Source organism: Monodelphis domestica, chromosome 3 (genome assembly GCF_027887165.1).
Source record: "Monodelphis domestica isolate mMonDom1 chromosome 3, mMonDom1.pri, whole genome shotgun sequence".
Lineage (NCBI taxonomy): Eukaryota > Metazoa > Chordata > Mammalia > Didelphimorphia > Didelphidae > Monodelphis > Monodelphis domestica.
In genome coordinates, this window is record NC_077229.1 from 172,982,367 (window position 1) to 173,007,622 (window position 25,256).

The following is a 25,256-nucleotide window of genomic DNA, read 5'->3' on the forward strand; positions in this document are numbered from 1 at the left end:
TTATCTAAGAAACTAAGTATCATCAGACACTCCATTCTTCATTCATCCTTGCTTGTCTATCCCCATCTCTGTTCAGACACCAAAGGCAAATGAACAATTCATCTGTATCCTCACACCACCAGTGCAACCTAGAACACATTAGCATGTTGCTGATATTAGAATGACAATTAAGCAAATGGTTAAATTTAATGCACCTTTCCTACCTTTCTTCATCCTTCCAAGATTCCTGGAGTCCTCTATGTGCCAAATGCTGGGCTGAGATGCTAAGTTCACTAAGAACTGGTCCTTGATTCACGGGGGCTTATACTCAAAGAGAAATATTAGACATTTAAACAGAGAAAAGTTACAAAGTGAAATGCACAAGGAGTACGGTGAGTAGGGACTGAGTAAGCCACGGGAATGGTCACATTAGCCAGGGTAATCCAGAATGGCTTCATGAAGGAAAGAGTGTTTGAGCTGGTTCTTGAAAGGTGGCCAGGCTTTTAAAAGGCAGAGATTAGGAGAAGGAGTAGTATATTCAAATATAAAGAAATAGCATGGAAAAAAAAGACCCAAAATACAGGAAAACAAGATACATTTGAGAAATGGTGAGTGGTTGTAGGTAAAGGGGAATAAGGTGAACTAAAATTGGAAAAGTAGGTTGCAGATAGAGTGTGGAAAACCTTATATAAGGCTAAAGAATTTAGACTTTATTAGGCAGACAATGGGGAACCACTGGAGGTTTTTAAGCTTTCCAGGCCAATCTAGCAAGTATTTCAAATTTTTATCATGTGTACAGTGCCAGGAATAGGGACTAGTCTTCTGATTTTATTGGCAAAGAGGACATCCTTTTATCTATATAGGGCAACAAATTCACTATAATTTATAATCCCAGAAAAATCACCTAGCACCATGTTGGCGAACCTTTGGGGTACTCATGTCGTAGGGGGCTAGAGGGAGCTTCTCCCTTCCCCCTCTCTCCATGTGCCTCGGGACACTTCTTACTTCATCTGCCCCCCTGTCCAGCAGCCCAATGGGAGTGCTTCTGCCCTCCTCTGTCTGGGATAAGGCAGGGGGTTCGCATGCGGTGTGAGGGCTTCAGTTTGGGCCCTTGGTCTCTAAAAGATTCACTATCACTTAAATCTGCTTCATGCACAAGTGTCTTTGTGCACACTCATCTATCATAGATGAAAATGCACAAAGACAATCGTCATCCTCGGTTACCGAGAGACTACTACTATCACTGACCTAAAACATTGACAGAACTGGAAATTATTTACCCAGGCAAACCAGCCAGTATGTGTCAGAGGCAAGATTTGAACTCAGGTCTTTCTGGCTTCCAGGCAGCCACTCCCTGCCTTGAGCTGGAACCAGAGGTACAAAAACAAAACAATAAATCATCCCTGTCTTAGAGAATCCATGAAGCAAAATGTTCAGTTCCCTGTATTTGGAAAGTTACCCTAGCAGTGGTGTGAAGGATTTATGGGAAAAGGGAAACCAAAAGTCTATCGTCAAGAGATTATTGCAAGAGTCCAAACCCTTCTAGAATCTTTCTGCAGATCAATTCATGTCTCTCTGGACCCCTATGGGACTCAGGGACAAACAAATTGACATTGAGAATAACACTGGCACACATTGGCATTTAGCTCTACTGGTGTTCTGAATTTTCTTTCATTGTTCCAGTCTAGTTTTTTTTAGAGGCATCAGTATGCAAGAGATGCTTGGGGTTAGCCATCCATACAGAAAATATACTTCTCAGTCAAGACTCATCCACTGGTCAATTGTGTGGCAGAAATGCATGAGAAGATGGCTACTTAATGTTAAATGTTGCACCCATAATTGGGCCAAAGTGATGTACTTTATATCATGAGCTCTCTATGATAAAGAAGATATGTCTGAAAGTTTAAAAGTGGAGTGCCCTTTTGCACTGAGATTTCTCATTACAGATTCATGTCATGATATAAATATAAGTTTTTTTATATTACCCAAATATAATAATAAAGCACATTAAGACTTCAAGGTTTTTGGAGTGCTTTTCTCATAACAACCCTGTGAGTTAGGTAGTTGTAGTTCAGTTATTTTCAGTGGCCAACTCTTTGTGACCCCATTCAGCATCTTTTTGACCTGGGGTGGTTTACCATCTTCTTCAGCTCACTTAATAGTTGAGGAAACTGAGGCAGACAGGGTTAAGCAACTTGCCTAGAGTCACACAGCTAATAAGTGTTATATGATGTAAATATTATCCTCATTTTACAGATAGGAAAACTTGGGCTCTGTGTCCAAGGTCACACTAGGGAGAGGATTTGAACTCGGTTATCCTTACTCCAGCTCTTCTGCTCCTTCCACACGACTGTGCTGATTCTCACTGCCTGGTTCATGCATTAGTCATCTCTCAACAGGAGTGTGCGTTGGCAGGCCCTCTCAATTTCCTCCACCATCAATCTAGAGTCCGTTCAGAAAGCTGCATTATATTAGAGTTGTTTCTTCTTACATCGCTTGGTGTAATTGCCTGCCTAGCTATGTAGCATTTCTCTTTGGGGATTTGCTAGAGTTGTCAAGATGGTAAAACTGCATTATACGATAGTGCTGCTCTATGGTATATAGCTCCCTTGCTATTAGCACCATCCTTAAGTAGTCACACAATTCCTATTGAACCCTGACTCTAAACTCAGAGGACCTGGGCTCAAACCTACCTCTGAGGGCGAAGGTAGGTGGCTGAATAGGTGGAGATCCAGGTCTGGAGTCAGAAGGACCAGAGTTCAAATCTGACCTCAGATATATAACCTTGGGCATATAATAATCTCATTTGCCTAGCCCTTACCCTGCTGTCTTAGAATTGTTACTAGAACAAATAGCAAGGTATAATAGTGTTGTTTTTTTTTCTTTTAATCTCTGACATTTACTACCTGGGCAAGATACAATCTCTCTGGGTCCCATTTTTCTCATTTATAAAGAAGAGGGTGGGATTAAATCACTTCTCTCAGGTTTCCCTGGCTCTAGAGCTATCATCTCATCAATTTAACAAGAGGGAAGGAAACTGATGATAACTGGGCAATGATTCAGAAAAGACGCCACCAGGTTGTACATGAGATCTGGGGCTATTCTGTGTAGGTGAGTAACTGATTAGATAGAATACTAGACCTGGAGTCAGAAAAATTTGAGTTCAACTCCAGCCTCAAACATTAGTTGTGTGATCCTGGGCAAGTCACTTAACCTCTGTCTACCTGAGTTTCCTCACCTACAAAATGGGCATGGTGAGAGCATCTATAAGGTTGAATGGAAGATCAAATAAGATTATTTGTAAAGGATTTAGTACAATCCCTGGTTCTCAAGAGGCACTTAATAATGCTTATTTACTTTCTTTCTTCTAAATATGTTCACATCATTAATTCATTTCCATGACAAAAGGAAAGAGATATGCTTCTTTCTGCCAGCCTTCTACTACATGCAGTCCCTCTGGATTTCCTTTAACTATTGCTAGAAAGCAAATAGGGCTTTTGGTTTGGTTTTGTCTTCATCAAAATGTTTGTGGAGAGAGAAATACCCAAGCAAGTTACTCTGGCTACACTCCTTCAGGGTTGGTGTTATATTATTATTACACCTAAAAACAGATGTATTTCTTTGTCCCCCACAGGACAGACATTTACAGATGTTCTAAGTACTTCATCTTGAAAGCAGGGGGAAATTTTCTTTTCCTGACTTTTCTTTAAAAACAAAAACAGATGGAATACTATTGTGCTAAAAGGAATAACAAAGTGGAGGAATTCCATGGAGACTGGAACAACCTCCAGGAAGTGATGCAGAGTGAGAGGAGCAGAACCAGGAGAACATTGTACACAGAGACAGATACACTGTGGCACAATCGAAGGTAATGGACTTCTCCATTAGTGTCAATGCAATGTCCCTGAACAATCTGCAGGGATCTAAAAAACACTATCCACAAGCAGAGGACAAACTGTGGGAGTGAAAACACCGATGAAAAGCAACTGCCTGACTACAGGGGTTGAGGGGATATGACTGAGGAGAGACTCTAAATGAACACTCTAATGCAAATACCAACAACATGGAAATGGGTTCGAATCAAGAACACATGTGATACCCAGTGGAAGTCGGCTATGGGAGAGGTGGTGGGAGAGGGGGGAGGAAAAGAAAATGATCTCTGTCTCCAATGAATAATGTTTGGAAATGACCAAATAAAATAATGTTAAAAAAATAAAAAAACAAAAACAAAAACAAACACTGTTACCTACTGTCTTATAATCAATACTACCACATCAATTCCAAGGTAAGGGCCTAAACAACTGGCATTAAATGATTTCCCCAGGGTCATATAGCTAGGAAGGGTCTGAGGCAGATTTGAACCCAAGTCCTCTTGACACCAGGCTTTGCTTTCTGTGCACTGACCCACTTAGCAGCCTCTGCAGGAACAATTTTCAATGCTTAGTTCTATCCTCATAGTGCCTGACACAGAACCTTGGACAGTGCTTGGCACATAGCGTTAATCAAAAAAACAAAAACAAAAACAAATTTTTAAGCTTTTTGAGCACAGTGGATAGATCACCAGGCCTGGAGATGTGAGATCCTGGGTTCAAATTTGACCTCAGACACTTCCTAGCTATGTAACCCTGAGCAAATCACTTAACCCTGTTTGCTCACCTTTGCCCTTCTGTCTTAAAGATGTTGGCAGGAGAAAAGATGAGGTTTTTTTTTTTTTCCAAAAAGGCTCTTTTATTCATTTGTTCATTCACTCATGGCATAATGATCCGAGGACCATGAATCTAGAGCTAGAAGGAACCTTGAAGATCATCTGATCTAATAAAAGCTTGCCTGTGATACTTATTACCTAAGAAAAAGTAAGTATCAAAAGCAGTATTTGAAACCAGGGCTTTTGACTCCAGCGATAACACTTTTTCTGAAGAGATGAACTTTAAGAAAGAACACTGGATCTCAGTTCTGAAGACTTGGGTTCAAATCCTAACTCTGCTACTTAAGTCAAGGTATGTGTTATTATAGGGAAGTTACCTGTAAAACTCATCTGTGAAATGAAAGGGGCTGGCAATAATGGTAAGACAGCCAAGGTGGATAGGGTGCTAGGTCTGGAGTGACCTGAGTTCAAATCTAGTCTCAGATACGTACTAGCTGTGTGACCCTGGGCAAGTCACTTAACACTGTTTGACTCCATTTCCTCATCTGTAAAGTGAGCTGGAGAAGGAAATAACAAATCACTCTAGTGTCTTTGCCAAGAAAACTCCAAATGGGGTCACAAAGAGTCAGACATGAGGAAAACAACTGAAAATCAAATAACAGAAGCAAAGGATAAATAATGATGTATGCCTTCTTCCTCTCCATTGAGAATTGGACGATTACTAGAACAGAATGCTGTCTACATATATAGACTGTAGACTCCTTGATGTTTGGGATTGTTTTGTCTTCATATCCCTAGTGTCTAGCACATATTGTTGCTATCATTGTTTAGTCATTTTCTATCGTGCCCAAGAACAAATGACCCCATTTGGGGTTTCTTGGCAAACATACTGGAGTGATTTGCCATTTCCTTCTCCATATCATTTTAGAAGTTAAGTGACTTATCCAGGGTCATACAACTCGTGTCTGACACATATTAGGTACTTAAGAAAAGCCCACTTTGCCAGATGAAGTCACTGTATCCAGTTGGTTTTGCTTATTAATATAAGGAAGGATTCAGTTAGCAATGGGATGCAAAGTAGGGAAGGGAGGGAAAGAGAACTTATTTCTAGAAATGATTCTGATTCAAAAACAAAAAACCTGAAAAAAAAAACAATTTTTAAAAAGTAAGAAAATAGGGAGTTGAATTCAATGATCTCCACAATCCTGTATACTTTTAGAGTCTATTAACCTAGAGAGATCCTCTGTAAATGTTGGCTGATCTGATTTATCATACCATTTCTTGTTTTCTGGGATGTTTGTTCTAAACTTGATCATGCCTTTTAGGCTGGACATCAGCATGTTCCAATGCTACCAAGGAGAATATTTCTGTGTGATACCCCCAAATGCTATGATTCAAAACCATTGTAGGCTTTTTGCTGTAAGCATAAATGCTTACAATACATAATTAGCAATAATGTTCCTCCTTCCTTCCATGTGTATATATGTGTTTGTGTGTGCATGTGTTTGACTGGAATTTCCTGATTCATTTCTTAATGGAATAGTGTTTGAAAAAGATAAAAAGAACTACTGAGCATCCATGATGTCATGTTTTAAAACTGGATAATCACATAGCCATTTATTCTAAATCCTGTGCCTTTTTTGTAATACTCCCCTTCTGAGTCTGTCAAATATTTGGCAAACAGCTGAGTTCCACAACCCCCGTGGAATCCACATTATTATTCCCAGATTCCCCGGGACAGAGTGAGGTCTGGCCTAGGGTTATATGTGACTTACCACAGGCCACGTTGTGAGTCAATGGCAGAAAAGAACCCAGAGATGGATTGCAAGAACTCCATGGTTCCCAACAGGAGGTTTAGCCCAGAAGCAGCCCTGAAACCGCAGATCAGACAACAACAGGGAGAAGAGAACTAGCTTTGGGGCTCCTCTGAAGCAGGCAATAAGAAAACCCAAAGAATACCCATGGCTTAGTGTGGTCTGTGGTTTCCATCACCTCTTCCCTCCTGCCTCTCTCTGTAGGAAGAAATGCAGAGAAGGAAACCTAGTTCATGGCCTTTGGGTAATTGGCTCCGAACACATCAGATTACAATTCAACCTCTTCACCTTACACAGTAGTGGCAGCCTTGGCTGCCCCACTGAGATTGAAGGGAAAAATCAATAGGCTGATAGATCAAAAGTGAGTCACGCCAACTCGCCTGTTAGAAAATGGCTCAATCGTTGTCTAGCTGTTAACACTTTTGTTCTTTTCATAGTAGGTCTGAAAATAGCTCAGAACTCTTTAAATGTCTAGAAATGTAGGCAATGGAAAGAGTTTATAATGGGCATGAGGGCCGGAATGCCCTGAAAACATCTGTGTTATTTTCTTGATCTCCCCCAGGAAGGCAGGCATCATCTGAGGCCAAATTAGCAACCTTACAAGCGTACCTAAAACAATGACCAGATATTAGTGGGAATTAGTCAGAAGGTGGTCATAAGGTTTTTGAGGATAATAACATAGTCAATTTATAATCTCTAACTTAAATAGCCAGTGGCCCTTCCAAATATGCAGGCAACTTGTTTTTGTTGTTCAGTTGTTTCAGATATGTCTGACTCTTCAGGGTACCATTTTGAGTTTTCTTGGTAAAGATACTGGAGTGGTGTGACATTTCCTTCTCCAGTTCATTTTACAGATGAAGGAACTGAGGCAAACTGGGTCAAGTGACTTTCCCAGCACCACACCACACAGCTAGTAAGTATCTGAGTCCAAATTTGAACTCAAGCCTTCCTAACTCAAAGGCTTCTCTATCCATTGCTCCACCTAGCTACCCATTTCATTCCTAGTCTTCCTCCAAATATCCTATGCCAAATTCCAAAGTTGATAGCAAGAATCAGGGGTTTGTCCCATCTAATCTAATTCCCTCTCAAAATGGTTCCCTTTCATAATCATCTCTTATTATATTCATGCCGAGCTTTATGACATGGATTATAAAGCTAAGGAGCTACCTGTGGCAAAAGCAGAGAAGAAAGAGGAAGAAAAAAAAAAGATGAATGCTGGCAGAATTTAAATCCCTCGAAAGGAAGATCATTTTACTCTACATTTTTATTCCCAGTGCCTAGCAAAGTGCCTGTCTTATGGTAGTATGTAGCAGTAGCACATTAATTGAAAGGCTTTTTGTTGGATCGATTAATCCAGCATTCGTTAGTGTTACAGCACAGTCATAGATTTAGAATTCTCGGGCACTTTGGAGGTCACAGGACTTCAGATGCAGAGCTAGACGAGTCTTGAGGGTCATCCAGTCTAGTCCCTCATTTTGTATATGAGGTAACTGAGATCCAGAGAGTAATTGACCTTGAACACATCCAAACAGGAGTGCTTGGCACACAGGAGGTGCTTAATTCGTGTTTATTGATTGACTGACCCTGGCAATGACTGGCCAAAGAGAGATGAAGTATCTTGTCCAAAGTCATCCAAGCAGTTAAGTACCAGAGCTTGGATGGGATTTGAACCTAAGTCCTCTGACCAATAATCCTACTTCTGCCATGACACCAGACAGCCCTGGGATACTCCAAGCAGGAGAGAATAAATTATTGAATAATAAGAACTCCCATTTACATGGTGCTTTGAAGCTTACAAAATATTTTTCTCAGAAGGGCCCTATGACGCAGGGTGTGTGTGTGTGTGTGTGTGTGTCTGTCTGTCTGTCTGTCTGTCTGTCTGTCTGTGTCTGTGTGTGTCTGTGTGTGTGTGTGTGTGTCTGTGTCTGTGTGTGTGTGTACCCACATATTAGAAAGAAAGAGAGAGGGAGGGAGGTCCAACAGTGGATAAGGTGCTGGACCTGAATCCAAGAGTTCAAATCTGGCCTCAGATGCTTATTAGTTGCATGCCTCTAGGCAAACTCTTGTTTGCCTCAGTTTCTTTATCTGTAAAATGACCCAGAAAAGGAAATGGCAAACTACTCCAGGATCTTAGCCAAGAAAACCCCAAATGGGCTCATGAAAAGTCACTGAATAACAACAACATATGTGTGTATCCATATATCTGTATATTTATGTATCTATAATCTATTGTATATATAGAAATCTATATACATATAATAGACATGTGTATTATGTGTATAAATGCATATATACTTGTATGTTTACATATGTTATATGTGTATAGTATGTTTATGCCCATTTTACAGATGAAAGAAAGATTAGCTAGCTGCCCATGGTCACATAGGTGATAAGTGGCACAGCAGGGGCTTGAACCCAGATCTCCTCTCTCTTTGTCCTATGCTCTTCCCACTATACCAAGCTGCTTATCAAACTAGGTTAAAGGAAATGGTTAAGGACAGGTATGAGATTATGAAAGAATGCTCAAGACTTCTATTACTAGATTGATTGATTAGTTGGTTAAACGAGGGGCCTGAAAGAGAGGGAAGAGTCTGAATGATCAGGAAGATTATGACTGGGACTATTAACAGAACCAGAGAAATCAAGAGGAAGAGCCAATGAAGCGGTGGAAATGATGAGTTCTTCCTTAAACACATTGAGTTTGAGGTGTCTCTGGGACATTTAGATAGAAATGTCCATTAAGGACAGTCTAGGGTAGAAGGAGAGAGGGGAGACAGAGAGAGAGAAATAGAGGAAAAGAGACAGAAAGATGCAGAGACAGAGAAAGGCAAAGAGAAAGACAATAATGCAGAAAGATAGAGAGAAGGGGTAGAAGAATAAACAAAGAAACGGAGAGAAAGAAATAGAGGGAGACAGAGAGTTAGGGAGGAAGAGGGAGAGAGATACAAAGAGAGACAAGGAAGAGAAATAGAGAAAGTGACAGAGATGGACAGAGAGAAAGAGATAGAGAAGGAAAGATGTGAGTGGAGATATAGATTAGGGAGTCATCTGCAGAGAAGTGACAGCTGAGGCTGTGGGAGGAGAATATATTTCTGAGGAAAAATGGTACAGAGAACAGAGATCTGAGGACAGAACATTGGGGAACATCCATATTTAGAGGGTGGGAGGAAGATGAGGAGACAGCAAAAGATGCAGAGTCAGAGTCATCAGAGAGGTCGGAGGGAATGTACTGAGTCACAGAAGCTGAGAAAGCAGAGTTGGCAACAGTGCCAAAGGAAGTCAAGGATAAAGACAGAGAAAAACCCACTGAATTGAAAAATGGGCATCTTTGCAATTCTTTAAAGTTTGCAAAGTCCTAAACACATCTCATTTGAATCTCATCAAGTCTGTGAGGTAGGTACTACTCTATTTTGAGTATTTATTAAATGTTTACTGTATGTGAGGCATTGAACTCAGTCATGAGATACAGAGAAAAGCAAACAGAGACATTATTATACCCGTTTTACAGAAGAAGAAACTGAGGGTCAGAAAGGTTAGTTGCCCTGTTTATGGTTTCATAGCTAGTGTCAGAGGTCAGATTTAAATCCTGGTCTTCTTGACTCCAAGGTCAATAATCTATTTTCTACATCAGATTGTTCAGTTTAGCTAGATTCTAGTAAAATGATCTGGAGAAGGAAATGACTAATTGCTCCAGGATTTTTGCCAGGAAAACTCCAAATGGGGTCAGAAAGAATTGGACATGACTGAAACAACTGAATAACACCAGACACAACTGAACAATAAAGCTGCTACAATGCGTCCAATAGTCACCTGAAAAGAATAATGGAATGGAGCACTGCAGATTAGCAGGGGTTCAAGAAGGCACTAAATATACCTCTATTAAGCACCTACTCTGCACATCATTGAACTGTACATAAGAAACAAAGATAAAAACAACCTAGTTCCTACTTTCAAAAAGCTTAAAATTTCATAGGGACTAAAGGACATATAATTGAGTGAGAAGGAATTAAGGTAGGATGTGATCGTTAAAGAAGTAGCCAGTAAATTCATCAGGAGATTTTGAGGAAGGTGAGACCATGATCAACTAGAGGTGGAGGGAAGTGATGGTGGAGTGAAGAAACCAATGAATGTTAAGGCATTTAATAAACATGTGATCTATGCCATGAACTTAATTAGAGAGGGAATGTTTCCTGTAGGAGTTTCATGGGCTCATAGATTTAGAACTGGGAGACATCTTAGGAAGTCATCTAGTTCAATTGTACCATTTCATGGAGGAAGACACTGAGTCCTAGAGACATTAAGATACTTACCCAAAGTCACTTCACCTTCATTGCCTAACCCTTACCACTCTCTTCTGCCTTGGAACCAATAAACAGTATTGATTCTAAGATGGAAGATAAGAGTTTAAAAAAATATTTGCCCAAGGTCACACAGGTAAGTCAGAAAGACAGGAATAAGGATTTATTAAGTGATTTATTATGTACCTTGCATTACAAATATTATCTCATTTGATCCTCCAGGAAGCATTGAGCCAGGATTTGAACTGGGGACCTCTGACACTAAATCCAGCATCCTTCTCACAGCACCAGGCTATCTCTCAAAGTAGCTGATGAATTTCATGTAGGGGATGGCCTTGATAAAAGATTTCAGTAGACAGAAATGTGGAATAAGCATATTTCAGATGTGAAGAATGGCCTGCATGAATGTAACCATTCTGATGCAACAATTCTGGAGAGTAATTTGGAACTATGTCCAAAAGGGCTATTAAAATATGCATATTCTTGATCCAGCAATACCACTATTACTCTGCATCCCAAAGAGATTAAAGAGAGAAAAGATTTATTTGTATAAAAAATATTTATAGCAGCTCTTTTAGAAAAGCATTGGAAACTAAGGGGTGCCCATAAATTGGGGAACAATTGAACAAGTTATAATATATGGTTGTAATGGAATACAATAGTACCACAAGACATGGCAAGCAGGAGGATTTCAGAAAAACCTGGAAAGACTTGTAGGAACTGATACAGAGTGAAGCGAGCAGAACCAGGAGAACATTGTACACAGTGGCAGTAATATTGTACAATTAACAACTGTAAATGATATAGAGCCAGGATTTAAACTGGGAACCTCTAAAACTAGATCCAACATTCTCTAGAAGACAACAATCCAAGACAATCCCAAAGGACTTGTGATGAAAAATGCTATCCACCTCCAGAAAGAACTGATGGAGTCTGAAAGCAGCCCATTATTCACTCTCTTTTTCTTTCCTTTTCTCTATTTTGTTCAAGTTTTCTTCCATAAAATGACTACTATAGAAATGCCTTACGTGATTACACATGTATAATCTCTATCAGATTGCCATCCATCTCAGCAACAGAGATGGGAAAGAATTGGGAATTAAAAAATTTTTCAAAATAATGTTAAATTTTTTTTTACATGTAATTGGGGAAAAATAAATTAACTGTGGACTCAAGGCTGGTTTAGAATTGAAAGGAGAGCAATGAGACAAAAGTGCAACAATAAGAAATTCTCTAAACAATTCTGACTGTGGACTATGAGGTGACTGGCAACCCTGCAGAGTGTAATATTGATTTTGATATAATGAGCACAAAAAGAATTTAGTTGCAAGGCTGAAAAGAGCATATAAAGCCCAGAGGAGTTGGGCAGGAGCTTCTTTTCCTTCTACTGCCTCTGGGATGAGGTGTGATTTCTTCTTCTTCTTTTGGCCAATTGGCAATGAGAAACAATAGCAATGGGTGTCATTGAGGCAAAAACACATTAAGAGTTCACTCAGTAACAGAGACTTGGCTTTTAAACAGAGACAGGGACACAGGAGAAGACAAACCTTTGTACTCTGAGGCCCTCACATCCATAATACTCAGGCATCTTGGATCAGATGGACAAATGGGAAGAGACAGAGGAAAGGCCTTTGGGGAGAAAATTTAGGAGAAAATAGAACTCAGCCTGAGAAGAAACTGGTGGGAGAAAGACAGGCTATTTATCTTATGTGTGGCCTCAAAGGAACAACTCAAACCTACCGATTTGTTGGTTTACACATGACTCGTGTGGACTATATAGGCAAAGAAATATGGTACGGGAGTGATGTCCCCCCTCTCAGAGGAGAGGATTACTGGATGACCTCAAGAAAGCAGAAGAAGGTTTCTTTTCCAGGGATCAAGAGTTTTACTTACCATCCTAATGTGACTCTACTTAACCTCAGGCAAGTCTCTCATACTAGAAATTACTGAATAGTTGCAGATCTGCATTAGTAAGTGTTTTTTACACTAAGGAAGTCACATTTCCAGTTAAAAGAAAATAAAAGAAAATAAAATCCATCCTCTATCTGGTGTCTCTCTAAATGTCTACAGGGAGCTTTGAGAAATGTGAGCCACATCCTGATGACCCAAAGGAAGACTGTAGCTGTTGACAAAAGGATTCATGGAGATTATTATTGAGAGGTCCTCCAGGTGAACATCTTAATTGCACCAGGGGCTGGGACCCAAGGACACATGAGTTACACACATCATTAAGTACTCACTCTTTTATTCCCCCCTAATTTGCTCTCCCGACTTTCCCAACTTCCCCCTCTGACTTTTCATTTCCTTTCTTCCTTCTTTATTTGACCTTTTCTTCTCGGTCCTTTCACTTGTCATGGCAGGAGGTGTTCTTCCCCTTTTCCTATCTCTTTCCTCCATTAGGTGGCAAAGCCACTTTAAGCCTTGCCATTTTGAAGGGTGCTTCATCTCAATCTTCTTACCTTGTCCCCCACTACTGTCCTATGTTCCAGGCACTGTGCTATGTACCTCCACACTGCTGCTTTATTAGATTCCAGAGGTAACTGTCACTTGATAGTCCCTTGGTGACCCCATGACTATGGCCTGAAGGCTAAGGAAACACCTGAATCTGGGAATCTGGGGCAATCCAGGTTTGGGCAAGGATGCCCAGTCCTAGTGAGGAGGAAACTGACAGGTGGATGTTTTGCCAGTACTTCCACCCAGTGACCAATACAACATTCTCAAAGCCTGGATCTGATCACATCACTCCCTGCTCCAGCAGCTCACTAGTGTCTCTTGGCTCCCATACGAGCTCTCCTGGCAATCACAGACCTTTGTAGCCCCAGCCTGCCCTCCCAGGCTTATGACACATTATTCTCCTTTCAGACAAAATTAGCTACTTGCTGTTCCTTGGGCACAACTAACTATCTCCTATCCCTGTACCTGTCCCCCCATGCCTCATCACCACCACTTTGGAGAATCCCCAGCTCTCTTCAAAGCTCAGGTCAGGGACCACCTGCCATAAGAAGTCTTCCTTTGTGCCCTCTGATTCCAGTGCCCACCAATGCTCCTCTTTACTTGGTATAAAGTTCAGGTTTACAGGCATGTGTGTATTCATCTATATATGTGTATGTATTGTTTCCTCCAGTAGATTATCAACACCATGAGGGCACCTTTCTCTCTTTGTATCCTTAGCAAACATGTTTATCCAGTACATGGTGCATAGCAGGCAAAAACAAGTACTTCTTAATTGTTTGATTTTTCCCGTCACCAGTATGGCCACATCTGCTCAGCTACCTGGTAGGAAAATCTTTCGCTTGGGTTAAAATGTTTTGTTTTTAAAGTAGATTGGGGAAGACTGGTATCATAAATATCATTGAAGTTCTTCCCAAATGAGGGGGTTGTGATTGCGTTTTTTGTTTGTTTTTAGCCTTTATATGCAAGACAGCCTCAGACACTTCCTAGCCGTGTCACCCTGGGCAAGTCACTTGACTCCCATTGCCTAGCCTTTACCACTCTTCTGTTTTGGAACCAATACACAGTAGTGATTCTAAGACTGAAGGTAAGGGTTAAAAAAAAGATGCAAGACATTGGGGGAGGGGGCAGCTTGGTGGCTCAGTGGATTGAGAGCCAGACCTGAAGAAGGAAGGCCTTGGGTTCAAATCTTTCCTCTGACACTTCTTTATATACTAATATATAGTATTGATTCTAAGCCAGAAGGTAAGGGTTCAAAAACAAGACCTTCTGGCCCCCCAAAATTCCTGAATAACCATTTATATCCCTGCTAGAATGAGAAGCAAGGAGGAAAATGCAAAAATTCTACAGACACTACTTAAAATGCACAAATCTTCTTAAACTGAAACAGAGCATGTTTACTTGCCTCAGTGCTATCTGCTTGGAGTCAGGAAGACCCAAGTTAAAATCTAGTTCAGACACTTACTAGTTGTGTGACCCTGGGTAAGTCATTTTACCTCTTTCAATATCCATTTCCTCATATATAAAGTGGGAATAATGGCACCTAATTCTCAGGGTTAAGACCAAATGAGATAATAGGTAAAGGCACATTGCAAAACTTAAAGCACTATATAGATGTTAGTTATTACTATTACCTTCTCCCTTCCCCTCTCCACCCCCACCCCCACTTCTCAGGCTTAGAAAATGATTATTTGGGCTCTGGTTGTGAATAGTGCAAGGACTATTGATAGTTATATTTATGGAAGAAAGGAATGAGGTGATCCTTTTCCAGTTCAGTGATTCTCCATTTGAATTAAACAATGGTAGTAAAAGAGGCAATCTATATACCTCTAGATAAAAGGGAGAGGGATTCCTCATACTAATTCCAAATGCCCCATGATAACCTTATGAAAATGGAGGGGAGAGGGAGAATCAGAGGGCAGAATACTGTCAAATTCTAAAAAGGAAGAAAATGTAAATTTGGGAAGAATTCAACCTTAAGACTGTGCCCAGAGGGTAGCTGGGTTGCTCAGTGGATTGAGAACCAGACTTAGAGATGGGAGGTCCTTGGTTCAAATGTGACCTCAGACACATCCTAGCTGTGTGACCCTGGGCAAGTCTCTTAACCCCCATTGCCTAACCCTTACCACTCTTCTGCCTTAGGAACCAATACACAGTATTGATTCTAAGGCAGAAAGTAAGGGTTTTTAAAAAAAGACTGTGTCCAGAGTGAATTTTATTTTTCTTTAAAACACTAAACTGGTTTTCCAGAGGAAGTACAATGGCAGGATAGTAAAATGTTAAATACTTTATCAATCAAGTGACTGATAATATAATCAATTTCTACCATTGTTCAGCTTAGAAATAAAATGAATACATAATGTATGTGCATCTCTTTACAACATTGGTATTCATACACTGCCAAGACTACTGAAGGGAAGCCCCTAGCATGTTGGGTGGAAGCCTTGAGGAGAATTTAAAGGAGAGCATGGACAATAGTCACACAAGATGAGTAGGTATAGAGGTGCTCATAATCTGACTCCCTGGGAGAAATGATTATGCTGATGAGATCACAGATTCAGGGAAATCTCTGTTTGCTTATATTGAGGACCTAGAAGGGAGCAGGATCAATTTGAAATGAAATCATTGTTGTGCAGTGTAAATTATATCACTTTTTCCTTTAAAAAATGTCCTAGAGTCTTCTTGCTCCCACCCCTCAACCCTGCAACACACACATATGGTTAAAATGGAAACTTATCAACTTACATCCTGTGTAATCACTGTTACCCAGCCAAGCTGAGTTAATGTATTTAATGAGTTAATTTGCTCTCAGGGAGGGATGTCAGAATGGACAAGAAAAGGAGTTCATTAATGTCCTGTGATGCCCTGCAAATGAAAGTTCCAGCAGCAAAGTTGAAGGGAACATTGAGTATGGAAGTAGTGTGTTGTGGGAGAGGACAGCTCCTTTGAAGAGAATCTACTGCTTGTGGTATGAAAAAAAGGTACTCAAGAAATTTCACATCTGATTCCATTAATATTCCCAACCCTACCCAAGCAGCTCTACCGAGTCATCTTAATACCTGCTACTCTAAAAAGATTTTTAAAAATAATTTCCTCTCCTTATAGTAAAAAAACAAACATTCCCCTTAAAGTTTAAAAACACTTCCTTGGTCAAGAAATTTGGCCCAGAACCTTGTATTTCTTTCTAATTCTTGCTACTCTGTTTGCAATTGAAAATTTTTAAATAATTTTCTCTCTTTATAATCTGCACACTGTTCAAGACTGAATTCCTAAGCATTTCAATGTTATGGCTCATTATGGAGTCCAGGCACAAGGATTAAAGTGTAGCAATCAGACATAATAGTTCACTTGAAGTCTCAATAAATGCTTGCACAGTAGTCTGTTAATGAGTGTTAAAACTGACATCATAAATACAACGTTTTCAATTTAAAAAATTACAACTCTGTAACCGGTCATGCTGGTAAAACACACAAGAAATACAAGTTAAGCCTTCAAAATACATAACAAACAGCCAGCACAGATAATCAGTAACCCAAAGTGCATACAAATAATTTTTAAATGAGAGAATTAGCAGGTGGTTAAATTATTTGAGTAATAAGACAAGTAGAAATAAATCCTAATATTAAGTACCAATTACTACCTTCCGGGCTTCAAACCTCCTACATTTTGGCATTACAACATGCCTCTGCCTTGTGGCAAACCCATTAAACTTGGGAATGTTATAATTGAGTTTTATTTTTGTTTATTTTTTTAAGGAAACTCGGACCTGCAACCATTTAATCCATATCAACCAAGTAATTTGCTCAGGCAGAATAGTTACACTTCCTCAATCTAACACTTTCAAAGCCCTCATTATGTACCATGTAATAAAAAAACGTGCCCTTATGTTTTCTCGGATGCCATATAACAAACAAAGGTTTGTCATCCCAAAGAAAACCCTTCTTTGCCCAACACAAAGCATTCACCAATCAACAGCCTGGTGAATTGAACTCTTCTTCTAGCTAAAATATTTTTAAAGGGATTTAAAAACCAGGTTTATAGATCAGACTGGCAGGCCCAGTGCCTAAAGGAATCACCTTGTGCTAGCACTCTTTCTAAAAATGAAACAGAAAATAGTCCTGATGAGGTTTTTCCTTTTTAGTCTGAAATGTAACCAAGCTTCAGTAACTAGAGGAGATGATTTCTTCCTGGAATGCCATTTTACAGGTTAAATGAGAAGCCCAAGTCTAGACCACATGTTGACATTAATGATTTGATGGTGCTATTTCAGAGAGGAAGAAATTTTTCACTGGGTCCCAGAACAGTTTAGATTACTTGTAGTGTACCTCTTTAAAAAGAAGTCTGTTGCTAAAGCCACATAGGTTCATCTTCCCTTCTTTCTGCACCTGTTGCTTAATAAGACATACTTTAGGTATTAAACTATTAGTATTAAACTTGTCTTCCTAGGACTACTGCAGCTTCAAAAACGAGCAAGGTCCTTTCCACATGAGTGTGTATATATACAAGAGAGGTTAAAAATAGTTTCTAAAGCACTAGGAATTTCACCCAAGAGAAAGGCAATGTTTCTGTGATGAATTGTTAAGCTTCCAGGTGACATGTCTAAAATGGATACAATAATCAGAAACACCTCATCATTTATAATGAAATATTGTTTAGAAAAAAATTCTATGAAGAACAACTGAGTATTATCCCATCTCCCTGCAAATAAGGAATTAATAGCCACCTGACAGAATCCCCAATAAAATAGGATTTAGCAAGTGAAACCATTCTTGAACATGTCTGATAAGTTGGCTGGCCTCACCTGCTTCCAAAACAATTAGGAAGTGATTTTGGAAACTGTTGAATTTCCATCTCTGAAAATACTGGCTAAAATCAGGTATTTTGCCTGCAAAAATCTGTGAAATAATCCTAAACTTCTCAATTTCTATGTGTATATGAGGAGAAAGAGAGAGAGAGAGAGAGAGAGAGAGAGAGAGAGAGAGAGAGAGAGAGAGAGAGAGAGAGAGAGAGAGAGAGAGAGAGAGAGAGAGAGAAATGAGAAATTGTCCATCACACATTGGGAAGTGCCCATCATATGTTTTCATCCAAATGAGAGGAAAGTACTTAGTAAGAGTAATAACAGTCCTCATCCATCATGTGAATAAATACTTTTCAAATACTAAAGGTTCCTCACAGTACTCCTTGTGAAGTTAGCATGGATCCCATTTAGTAAGTGAGGAAATCAAGACACACATAAAATTCAGTAATCTAAGGGAAACGTCACATTAAAAAAAGGATTAGAGCCTTAATGAAAATCCTAGCTAACTCTGTGTTCAGGCCACTTGACCCCACCATCTTTCCAAAGATATATCTTTGGATATAGAAGTCATTTTGGAAATAATAAACAACATACACTATGATGACTACAAAGCAGTTAAACGAAGGGACCCAGGATTCCATCCACATTTTTATGTGGGCTATATGATATATGGGCTATATGATAGCCCAGGGTTCCTGTAATCAAGGAGCAGAGAGCAGGAAGGGATTTCTGAGAAGTGAAAGAAGTAGGTTATTTGTACCCCTTCATGTATTTTTTTCAACAGGCTTAGAAGTTTCAAGGTACTTTATGCATCAATAAACTTTTTGAAAGTTTGTGATTAGTTGCAATGTTTTATAATACCAATTCCTTTTCAATTTTTCCATTCCTCTCCCTTCTCCATCCCAATCCCACCTTGTCCCCAGAAGGAAGACAGTTAATGCAAATAAATACATAATATTTCCCTGCAGTCTACTCCATGCACAAATCACCTGTGTTCTGAGTACATGCTTATGTTCCATGAATTCCCCATTTCAAAGAAGGAAGCCCATTACAAAGTAATTATAGCATCATATAAAACATTATGTATCCTAGAAGCAAAATTACTGGAGTAAGTTTTTCTCAGAAATAAACATGCGCTCATTTTTAATGAGATTTCAGAGTAGGTGCTAAAAGACAGTTTCTAGGCTACTGCCTTTCATATTTAATATGAAATATTTACTTTCATAAGACAGTAAAATAAACCTCTCAGTAATTGGAAGAGGTAAAATAAACTAATCCATACTCTTAAAAAAATAACAAATGGAAAAAAATGCCAATTTCCATCAAAACTTGATGGAATTGTTTAGAACATGAACTACAGCTTGAAAAAACATTTCCATTCATCCCAGGTCTGTGGATACCTGGCCTAAGGCAGCATCCCCATGGGAAAAACTCTCAAGAAAGCAGGGGGCCTTCATCAATGTGACTCCCAATTAATGTGCCTGAGAATTGGAAGGAATCCTAGAGATTATCTCATTCAACTCATTCCTGAGGCACACATCCCATTACAGCATCCCCAATAAGTGGATATCCAGCCTCCACTTGCAGTTCTCCAGTAATGAGAAACTCATTACTTCCACCATTTCTCACACCAAGAAGCCTAAAGAGCTTTAATAAAGATCAGGTCTGTACCTGATTTCAGACTAACATTAACTTCCCATTGCTTTTGCTCTTGAACTAGGATCCATTTTCATTGCATGTGTATACTAAGTAAATTAATTTCCAGGGAGGTAATATTTGCATAAATAACAGTAGTATGATATGCACCCATGCAAGCCACAGAACTATAGGTTAAGTTCTAAGAAAGACAGAAAGTCGCATTGGTGATATGTACTTAATTTCACATTTTCCGTTTGGGGTATTAAAGCAAATTGAGAAATGAATGCATGACTGAGAATTTTTTTTTTCACATTCTTGCGAGCTGAATCTGAGTTTTTCATTGCTGACTTCACGAGTGTTCCCACTAGAGAGACATACTTCTTATCCAGTCGTCACATGATAACTTGGAAACAAAAGTGCAAACTGACAGACAGCACTGCACCAAGAACACCAGGATTGGGTACATGATGAGCAATTTGTATAGAAAAACTGGCATTCAGGATACTCATCAGCACAAAGTTTAGCATTATTCTCAGTGCAAAGTTGATATAATGTTAGTCATCCCACCCCATATCAAGGCTTCTACATGCTGTGGAAGCAATTGTGGGTATACATTGATCAGGCATCTCCTTCCATTTAGAATGGTATGGTACTGAAGGGGAAGGACTCTGTCATCTCCTTACTTCCTGACCCTATGGAGCCTGGAACCATGCCAGGAGCACAAAATGCAGCTCCAACCACTGTATGGTCTTGAAAATTATGATGGGGCCAGAGCTTCAGGCTAATGTAGAGAATCATTTAAGCTTAGTTCACTGGGTGAGCTCCTGCTCATGTTGGTAAGACTTGCCATCAGTGACTTAACTTTGTGGGCATAGTAGTCCCTTAGGTTGACTGAAGGAACTTCCTTCATTCCATCCCCAAAATCGCAGCTGCGCATAGCACTTTCCAGTTGCTTTTGGCGCCTATAAAAATGTGAAAATTTATTGAAGATCAGAGTTATTGGCAGTACCACCACAAGAATGCCAGCAAGGATACAAGCTGAAGCAGTCAGTTTTCCAGCTGTGGTCCCTGGAACAACATCGCCATAGCCCACAGTTGTCATGCTCACAGTTGCCCACCACCAGCAGGCAGGGATTGTGGCCAGACCCTCATTTTCTTCTTTTTCGATGGTATAGGCCACTACAGAGAATATTGATATGCCCACTGAAAGATAAAGCAAGAGGAGCCCCACCTCTTTGTAGCTATATTTCAAGGTTGCCCCTAAGGATCGAAGGCCAGTGGAATGTCTGGCCAATTTTAGGATTCGAAAAATCCTCATGAGCCTGAGGACTTGGGCTACCCTGCCTAAGTTGGCCAAGGTGGGAGAACTCTCCACCACTAGGTTGACCACCAAGGTGATGTAGAAGGGAATGATGGACATGAGATCAATCAAGTTCAGTGCATTCTTAAAGAATTTGAAGAACTCTGGAGTCACGGCAAACCTGGCCACTAACTCAAAGGTGAACCAGGCAATCCCAAAGTGCTCCACAATTTCAAACCTGGGGTCTTCTTCTGGGTTGCCTTGGCTATCAGGGATCAGAAAGTCAGGAAGACTATTGAGGCACATGGTGACAATGGAACCTAGTACCACCATGATGGAAAGAATACTAAATACTCGGCTCAGGATGGAATAGCCTGGGTTATCCAGAGCCAACCATAGTTGTCTTCGGAGGTTGCCCAAGGGCTGTCCATCAAACTTGGATGCATCGTTGTAGAAAGCCAGTATCTCATCAAAGGAGGAAGTAGTGCTCTCCTGGTCACTCTGCTCGTCCCATTTCTCTTGGTCAGGCTCCATCTTCCTTCCGTGGTAGCTGTAGCTGCAGCAGGAGTCGATGAAGAACTCATTGATCCCCCAGTACTCTATCTCCTGGCTGAAGGAGAAAACACAGAGCTCTCCCATCACGTGCAGTTTGCCTGTGTTGTAGAAGTGCAGGACGTAAGGAAAGAGTTCCGGGTTCCTATCAAAGTAGAACTCGTTTTGCGCGTCGTCATAGTCATCACACAACTCCAGGATGGACTCTTTGGAGCGGCAGTGCAGGAGGCGGCCCAACCGGGTCTCCGGGAAGCGCAACAGCGTGTGAGAGCGCAGCTTCTTCTTGAAACCCCCAACATTGACGCTGATCTCGCTATCCTCGAAGTTGGCTTCGGACAAATCGGACAGGCTCTGGCCCGTCATCGTGGGGAGACTCGGGACACTGGCGGGGAGCTACACCTAGAATTTGAGCGAAGAGGGAGGAGGCGATGAGCGGCGATGGGGAAGGGACACGCATGACGTTGGGATTTCCCTTTCTTCTCATCTCCTCCCCCATGACTCCCTCCTTTCCTCCCTCTCCCTTCTCCCCTCCTCCCCCCCCCCGCAGCAAAATTTCAGGATCACATCGCGCATTCTAACATAGCAATTCTTGAGCATGGACGGGGCTTTTGTTAGTTTCTGTTGGGTGTTTTTTTTTTTTTCTGGATAGTTTGGGGGAGGGGGACTGACCTCCTTGACGATGTGAGAGATGGACTTCCCCTTGGTTCAGTACCCACTTGGAGCATTTCTGTGGGGTGGGGCAGTGGCACACATCTCCCTCCACTCGTCCCTCACGTCCCCTCACTCCGTTGACGCGAGCATTTTTCTGCTCCTGCTGGACAGCTCGGTGAGCTGTCCTTGCATTTCTGGATCTGGCAGTCGCATTGGAGGTAAATGTGAGCTGAGATAGATCTCAGTTGGCGTGTGATGCCCCCTCGTTCCTCCCACCCACCCAGTCCAGCTCTTTCCCTGGAAACTAGATGTTTTGATAAGAGTAACAAGGCTTTGGCTGTATATGTAGGAGGTTTTGGAGTTAAAATGCTGTCTTATCCTTTCAAATTATAAGGGAATGGTCATTCAATGTCTACCACTACTTTCCTTGCCTTGAATATTCCATCTAACCAGTGGTTTCTTCACGGGCAACCAGAGAGTTCTGCGTGTGTGTGTGTGTGTGTGTGTGTGTGTGTGTGTATCTGTGAGTGTGTGTGCCAGTCCCTCCTGTTACCTCCCTTAGCTCTCCATCCTCTTGTCAGCTAATCAGGAACCGGTTCTACCCTGGCCCTCTTTCCTTTCCTGGCTCTGCGCCCCAGAGCCTCGTGCGCTGAGCTCCCTGAATTTTTTTCAGCTCACCCCCCCCCCCCCCCCGCAAAAGCCGATTCTCGGAGAAGAGGGAGCAGCTCTTACCTGCAGTCTTGGGAAGTGCCTGGTGATCCAAGTGTGAAACTTCTCAGACCACCTTCTTAGCATTGTTGCTCCTGCTGTTGCTGATGCTGCCCACTGGATGTTCCTGTGTGTGTGCGCGCGTGTCTGTGTGTGTGTGTGTGTGTGTGTGTGTGCCTAGCGGGTGGGATCCAGGGCGATGCCTCCTGCTTGTCTTCCAGGCTTGGGTGATCAGAGAACCGCCAGCTGTTCGTGGCCGGGGTTGACAGGTTGCTCCTAGGCCTTGGCTCTTGGGGAGTCCCCGACCCCAGACTCACCTTCCTTTCTCCCCGCAGAAAGAGCCGCTCCCTCTGTGGGGGCTGGAGCTGCCTGCCCAGTCAGTTAGCCTCCTTGGGTGTGGGCTACAGCGGGGAATTAGAAGATCCAATCTTCTGAGTCTGCAGAGGTCTGAGGGCCTGGCCTGGCTAGGCGGGTGGTGCTGAAGGGACAGCTCCTGGATCCCCTAGCTTAGACCCTTCCTGCAGCCTCTTCTGCTGCTGTTGCCGCCGCTGCTGCTGCTGTTGCTGCTGCGGCAGGCGCTGCTACAACCGCGGCTCCTGCACTTAGCCTGCGCGTCATGGCGACCACCGCCTATGCCCCTACCTCAGCGCTCAACCGACTCTCTTCCCCAAAGGAGTCCGCTCCAGTCTACCGTGAACCCCACAGGTGCCTCAACCCACTTCCCCTTTCTGTGGCCCCTCCCACCAAAACCTTTTTCTTCTGAAGCCTGGGTAGCACCAGGTGGCTAGGAGGTCTTTGGAGGGAGCCAGCTAGCCTTTCTCCTCCCCAGAAGGCTGGGCTGAAGGTGTAGGGAAATGGAGAACAAGATAGAGGTAGGTTGGGATGGGGAACGCGTACAATTTTAGAACAATTGTTTTCCCTGGCGGTGCCAGAACACCGGACAGCTCCGAGGGGTTGAAGGTGTCAAACCTTTTTCCCGCCTGAAGAAAGTTTTTGGAGGCTTCCCAGGAAGCACGGGGGAGGAGGAGGGAGAAGAACGCAAGAGCGGGAAGCCATAGCCCCCCTACCTTTTCGGAGTGTTCATGATTAGGGAATCGGAAGCCTTATGTACATGTGTGGTCGCCAACATGGGACTTTTTCTCTGCACAACATGGGAACTGTGTTTACATGCATGTGCTATTTGTGGGAGTTGTATGTGTGTAGGTACAAAGTAGAAACTGTGTGCTGTGGGTACTGCATCTCATTGTCCTTAGTGCTTGGATATACCCAGTGTGGGAGCTGTGTGCATATGTAATATAGGAACTCTATGTGTGTGTGCAGTAAGAACTGTGCATGTACTGTGAATGTGTATGTACATAAGAGTTGTGTGGATTTTTATTTACTCTGTGTAATGCAAGGGAAGTCTGTGTGTATAGCAATGGAGTTCTGTGTGTGCATGGGAGTGTGATAGAGCAACTGTGTGTTTGTACCTTTGTTCAGGCTGTTCCCATGCCTAGAACTCTTCCCTGCCACCTCTGGAAGCCTTTTCCGACTCCCCTAGCTGGTAACAACTTTCAGCTTTAGATCTCATGAAGCATTTTGTTTTGTAACTCTATAATCATATTATTTTGTGTATCGTAGCTACCTGTGAGAGTGTTTTAGCTCCCTGGTAGATTATGCTAATTCCTTAAGGGCAGAGACTGTTGTTTATATCATTCTCCAGCACCTAAAACAACCTTCTACATGCAGTAGGCATTTAATTTTTATTGTACGATATTGTGCTTGTGAGTACAATGAATTATGTTTATGTGCTAGTGCACAGGATGGGATTTATCTCAGTATGTGTATGGTATGAGAGTCATATGTATATGTATTCAACATGGTAAATTAGGTTCTAAGTGCTGGGTTTGAAATCATAAGGCCTGGGCTCAAATTCTGGCTCAGTCATATTCTACCTATGTCCTTGAAAGTCACCTGATCTCTCTGAGCCTCAGTCTCTCTATCTCTAAAATAAAGGAGAAGGACTAGATCAGTGGTGTCAATGTAGACATCTAGAAACAGTTCCCCAAGGGCTGCATATTGTCTTGGAAAACTGCAAATTAACATTATTCATGCTGTATTGCATTTTTTATTTTATTAAACATTTCTCAATTACATTAAAAAAACAACCTTACTTCTATCTTAGAACCAATAAAGTATTGGTTCCAAGGCAGAAGAGTAGTAAGACCCAGGTAATTGGGATTAAAGTTCAATTATTTGCCACCTCTAGACTAGATGACCACTAAGGTCCCATCAGAATCTAAATAATTGATCCTATGTTCCTAGTTACATTCCCAAGTCTACTGGGAATGTTCTCTGTTAACAAGGGAAATACTGCCTGAGCCTTGATGGTTCTACTCAGTAGTCTTGTTTTCCCAATGCCCTTCTTCTTCAGGATGGTAGG

The 25,256-nt window shown here is 41.5% G+C and overlaps 1 protein-coding gene across 3 annotated transcripts; it reads right to left on the reverse strand.

Moving 5' to 3' along the window:
- Positions 1-16,543: 16,543 nt before the first annotated feature.
- KCNS2 (potassium voltage-gated channel modifier subfamily S member 2) lies at positions 16,544-23,690 on the reverse strand. 3 transcript variants are annotated; one of them, XM_007488156.3, is made up of 2 exons: positions 22,859-23,690; positions 16,544-21,874 (listed from the first exon to the last, which is right to left on the reverse strand). In XM_007488156.3, the coding sequence occupies exon 2, from the start codon at positions 21,836-21,838 to the stop codon at positions 20,405-20,407; it is 1,434 nt and encodes a 477-aa protein (XP_007488218.1). In that variant the 5' UTR covers positions 21,839-21,874; positions 22,859-23,690; the 3' UTR covers positions 16,544-20,404. The 3 variants fall into 3 exon arrangements, with proteins under 3 accessions (XP_007488218.1, XP_056679260.1, XP_056679262.1); XM_056823282.1 differs by having other exon boundaries at positions 23,152-23,526; XM_056823284.1 differs by lacking the exon at positions 22,859-23,690 and adding an exon at positions 22,145-22,698.
- Positions 23,691-25,256: the final 1,566 nt, after the last annotated feature.